Source organism: Fulmarus glacialis, unplaced genomic scaffold (assembly GCF_000690835.1).
Source record: "Fulmarus glacialis isolate BGI_N327 unplaced genomic scaffold, ASM69083v1 scaffold28339, whole genome shotgun sequence".
NCBI lineage: Eukaryota > Metazoa > Chordata > Aves > Procellariiformes > Procellariidae > Fulmarus > Fulmarus glacialis.
Window position 1 is genome coordinate 23,109 of NW_009236055.1, and position 5,573 is coordinate 28,681.

Consider the following 5,573-nt stretch of genomic DNA (forward strand, 5'->3'; position numbering starts at 1 on the left):
ACTGATGGTCTCTGCAATACTGAGAAGACAGCAACGAAAGTCCACTGATTTCTACAGAATGTTCCTAGATTTTAATGCAGACTGGGAATTGGCTACGGGGCACATAAGCTCCAGCGCTGTTAATGCATGTGCTTAGGGCCTGCCACCAACACAGATCTGTTAGCATCCAGGACATGTGTCAGAGTTCGCAGGAGTTGAATCTAAAAATGCAAAATTTAGGTTTCCAGTATGAGGGAAAAATCAGTTTGTGATGGTAAGATGAGAAAAAACACTTGGCATGGTACATGCTATCATTCCATAAATCTGTTTTATCTTTTTTTCAGAAAGATTTGCATAGAATAACCTCACAGTGCAAAGAAGGCTGTAATTTTGTATACATACCACCATTGCTAGTCCAGTACTGTACACACCAGCATGCTTTATAACACAGTCTGAAGACTTCATCATGCATTTGGTTTTTCCTGTTTAAAAGAAAAAAGGCAAGCAACCAGAAGAAAACTATATAAGAGTAAAAAAAATTAGAATGCATGGTGATATAAGAGCAGTACTTCAACCAAATGCCTGTGCTTAATTGTAAATCTAGGTAAAAATAATGCAGACAAATGTCTGCAACCTGCAATCCACCCTCACATGTCCCTTAGATCAAATTAATTATTGTCTGTTTTCAGCCAAAATCTCTTGCCCCAGTACTGAGATAATAAGGCAATGTGTTGTCTTGCTCTATGTTTTGAGGCATTGGCAAGAATTTCAAATATCAAAACAAATCAAAGAACAAAATTAAGGTGAAAGTCAAGCAATGACATCTTAAAAAGTTGCATTTAAAACTGCTGCTAGTTCTGTCCCACTGTAAAAGCAGCATGTGCTGTGTGCAAGGTTGAGGTCCTCTGAAAAAAAACATGTGCACCTGATGATTTAATTAGTTGCAGGTACTTGGATACTCGTTTTTTGGTGGTCGTTGTTGCATTTTTTCTTTTTTAAAACCATGTAAGAGATTAGTTCCTAGACAGAATAATTTCCTTTAAATGCATAGGATGGGTGGGAGAAAAAGCCACAGTCTGCACTTAAAAGTCATTCTGACACAAGCAAGCAGTTAGGGTGACAACTTTCCCCTACTCCTTGCCTCTGACATTAATAGCTCTACCAGAAAGACCCACACTCGGTATGCAGTTATACAAGCAAAAAAATCTTGTCGCTAGCCCAGGCTACTGCAATGGAGTTTTATCACTGATGTAAGCTGCCCTGCCACAGACCCCTGTGGTGTCTCTGTTATTGCCTGCTTAGAGAAACCAACAAACGGGTGCTCCTACAAACCCATTCAAGAGCTGACAAAACCAAATTCTACTCTGAAAATGTAGTTAAATCCCAGTATGCAGCATCAGCACAGTTTTGTATTAAATCACACCTCAGATACCAAATGGCGCTTGGAGGGTGAGGAAAGACCAGTGGTGGGCTGAGCTGGGCAATGTGGGGTGGTGGGGCTATTACCGGGTCTGGAGCACTGCAATACAGCTCGCTCGCTCCCATCCCTCAGGGACTTCTCTAAGAAAGATGCTGTTGGTTTACAGAGGCTGTCTCCAACGCTTCATTAAGCACCAAACAGCTCTAACCGTTTTTGTCTTGGAAAACCTTGGGACTCAATATAATTTTGTGGTTTTTACTGGGAATGCTTTTCCTCCAGAAACATACTGGATTAAGATAAATTCAGCATACAGGAGTCAACTTCAGATGTATAATATAATGTAAGATAGCAGGTTTTTAGTACTTCACTGCTTGATGACAGAAGGAAGACTTATTAAGGATGACACACTGCCATCGCACACTAACAGCCTGGCTTACAGAAATGCTCAGTATCTGCAGGTCCCAACAAAGGCACTGGAAGCTGCAGATGTCACCAGCTCTGAGAGTCAAACTACAAAACAGCCAAATTGCTTAATGACAAATTGAAAATCTGCAAGGAAACAGTAAAACAACAAAATTCACCTCAAAGTATTAAATGATTATCAACAACCCCTGCAAGCAAGCAGCTGTTTGAAAAAAAAAAAAAAAAAAAGGGCATTTTAGCCTGATTCAGAGCTGAGTTCTGCCACTAGGAGTCCTTCTCTTCTGATTTCAAAGTATCAGCCCTCTAGCACATATAAATAACATGAGCAGCATATTACTTTACAAAACCATGCAAGGTGAATAATGTACTGTTGCTTTAATTGATATTAAACTGATCAGAAATTATATCATCCCCAAAAAGCAGTATTTAATTGGCACCTTGCTGGCAGTCAGAGCTTTTTTCACTTTGCTGCTGTTATGAAACAATACCCGACACGGTCAATCTAGGGAGATAGTCGGTCAGACTAAAAGGCTCAATCCTAAAAGGCAGTGAGACAAATTCTTCCAAAGATCAAATACTGAAGACAAGCCCATGACCCAGACTTGCAAACCTCTGGGGGTCACAGGCATACGCCTGCACGATCAAGCAAGATCTCTTCTCAAGGAGGATATTCACACCAGATTTAAAAGAACCTGCTCCCAAAATCACAAAGGTACTTTAAGACAAAGGTACTCTAACTGCTGGGAGTTTAACAACACAAATGGGACTGAGGATAGCATGTTTTCCTTCATTATTTCTACTTACCACATTGTGCACAAATGGGTAATTTTTGAACAGAGTTACAGAAGTAGCAAAAAGCTCTATTCTTCTGTCGTCTAGGCACATGGAGGGGGGAAAAAAAAAGAAAGCAAGCATTAAAAAAAGACCTGTAGAATGTTTGAAACCAATTAATATTAAACTACTGGTTTTAGCAGAGGAAAAATATTTACCTTTGGCACTTATCACATTCCTAAAGAAAAGAAATAAAATACTGGTAATTATTTTTATTCTAGGTAAAATATATAAAATTTACAGACCCCACAGGGACTCTGAATTAGGTTCTGATTAGGAACCAAACTTTTTATTCAAGTATTATACCTCTGATGCAAACATAACCTTAAATATAACGGAAGGATGGTAGGAATAATGGCATTCTAGTGGCATTAAATAGTCAATGTAATAATCACTGGTTTTACATAATTTGAAATCAAGTATTGTAATATAAAAATAGATTATTTTACCATTGACGCATTACAGGGATGTTTGGCTAAATCTATGTTGGCTCTTGAAGCCCTTATCTGCTTTTCACGTTCACGACGGTTCTCAGCTTTCTTACGAGCGCCAGTCTTCTTTTTAGGCATTTTTCACTATCTGTGGGGGTTAAAAATAGGTATGTAATGAATGCACACAAACCTATGTATGTAAATACGTGGATACACATGACACATCCAGCACTAAAACTGGATATATGTTAACTGTGTTTCATCTCCACCCGTTTCCTTTTCTGAAAGTTTCTTTTCAAACACAGAATAAGGGGCCAGTCCCTTAGGAAGAGTCATGTGATGAACCAGGAAGAATCTTGTGATCTGGAAAGGACTTTGCTGTCTTAAACTTTGCGCTTAACTATCTTTCAAGTGTTTTGCCTTAAAAAAAAAACCACTATGTTTTGTAGGTTGGTTTGTGACGGGCCTCTCTGCCTATTTAATAAGGACAATATTCAGCTCATTTTCTCTCTCATTTCTCTCTTCTCATGCTCACCAACTACTTCAATCAGTTAAAAAGCATTCTTCAGGTAAGCAAACCGTGGTGTACTGCAAAAATGAAAATTTCACACTTTACGAAGGCTTACAAAACAAAATGTCATTATATAGATTTAAGAGCTATGACAAAGGGATGTTTGTACTGCTTATTTATCACTCTAGCACATTAGCAATAACGAAGAGATGAGCATGCATTGCTTTGAAGATGCCACTTGGGAAACCCAAGAAGGGTTTACACTAATTTAACTCCATCTGGTTCAACGCGTGTGTCTATTTTAACATTCTAGGAGGGAACCAATGCAATACAGTGGTGAGACTATCAGACAATCAATCAGACCACTGCTCTCATGTCATCTCCACAATGAACTGTGCAGTACTCACATATGCTTAGTTTACTCCGTGTTTAGGCAAGTAGTATCCTGACTTGATGGACAACTGAGAGATTAAAGGTGTTAGAATTTCTCTCGTCAAGACAGGCACTCAAGATAGAGACCCTTCCTTATGCTCCATCTTTATCATCCCCTCATTTCTGCTGATGTAATTGTTGTTGGTGTCACATTCTAAACCAGATACAGGTTAAAAATAAAACCAAAAAAACCCAAACCAACAAGCACCCCCAAGACGCAGATTAGCACAATCTGATGGGGGAAGACAGTGAAAGGGGCAGCAGGGGTATTTGCTTAGCAAGCATGGGAATAAGGAAGCAGCTAAGGAAGAGGCAAGGACCTCTCCACTGACAAAAAAATTGCCTTATTGAACATAGTTCTAAAAAAAACACTCCCAAGTCTGTGGTCCAGGTGGACACTTCTTCGTGCTGTAGCTACCAAACCATACTTCCTTGCAGATGACAAGATGGCTGAACGTTTGGAAGTGTTTAGCTCTTATTTTGGTACCTCACTAGAGTGCTTCTGTTTTGAAAACCTGGCCTCTCTAGCAAGTTGCCCCAACATATATTGCACTGTACAACTAATCCACAATTCTTTTAGCCACAAGTACACCTAACGGTGCTCCTTGCTCTGCCTCTGATTTACCAAACTGCAGAAATATACTTTCAAACAACTGACAACTAAGATTCAAGTGCCACCTTAAAATCTCAATCTCCACTTACAGAATTTGAAGAAAACGACTACAGACTTGGGGCTTGGCAGAAATCGGCCCACGTGATGGGACAGCTCTGCCCAGGCAAAGTTCTGCTGATTCCAGCAGGTCTCTGGGTGGCTACCAGGGGCTACTGGCCTGAGGGAATGGGAGGTAACTGCCCTCCCTAGCCTCATCCCTAACTCCAAGCAGACATGTAAACACACATGCTGGCATCTGTAAGGAGAGCTGCAGCATCAACAGGGAGTGAATTGTAGCAGCTTAAACTTGGAAGAAAAATTAGTATCTTCGTTCAAAAGGTCTTATAAAATAAATCTAACAATCCTAACTTCCCCGAACAAAGAAATATATTGTCCTGACCAAATACTAAAATTTGGTTTTAATAGCACACATAAATCAGTTTGCTCACCCTGTAGCATTTTGCACCATGTTTAAATTGTATTAGTGTCACATTTTGTAGTCAAAATCGTATTGCTGAGCTGCCTGCTGGCAACTGTCATTATTCCAGAGCGTGAAATTTCTGACACTGGGAGTCCAATATAAGGTTGCACGCTAATTTTCAAACTGCTCGAATGCTGATTTAACAACAGAATCTAATGGTTAGTATTTACACCTTCACTTCTTCACGTTACCTTATAATAGAAAGCACCAAAATGACAAACTGCTTTCATGGAAAACACTGTCTCAATGACTACTGAGGACAGATTATAAGAAATCTTTAAGATGGTAGTTTTTAGAAAGTTGCACTAAACTAAATAACACAACTGTAATGTCAGGTCCTTTTAACAAAGCTATCAAGTCAGTCCAGGCTTTCAAACACCATCCAATAAATCACAACATCCTATAGATCAATA

The 5,573-nt window shown here is 39.4% G+C and overlaps 1 protein-coding gene across 1 annotated transcript in view; it reads right to left on the reverse strand.

The window, feature by feature from the left end:
- The window catches only part of ZNF330 (zinc finger protein 330), a 10,991-nt gene extending 7,719 nt beyond the window's left edge, over positions 1-3,272 (reverse strand). The window contains exons 1-4 of the mRNA XM_009586235.1: positions 3,103-3,272; positions 2,812-2,831; positions 2,627-2,697; positions 382-461 (exon numbers count right to left, since the gene is read on the reverse strand). Coding sequence (XP_009584530.1) covers positions 382-461; positions 2,627-2,697; positions 2,812-2,831; positions 3,103-3,222 — 291 coding nt within the window. The 5' untranslated portion in view covers positions 3,223-3,272. The remainder of the gene's footprint in view (positions 1-381; positions 462-2,626; positions 2,698-2,811; positions 2,832-3,102) is intronic.
- Positions 3,273-5,573: the final 2,301 nt, after the last annotated feature.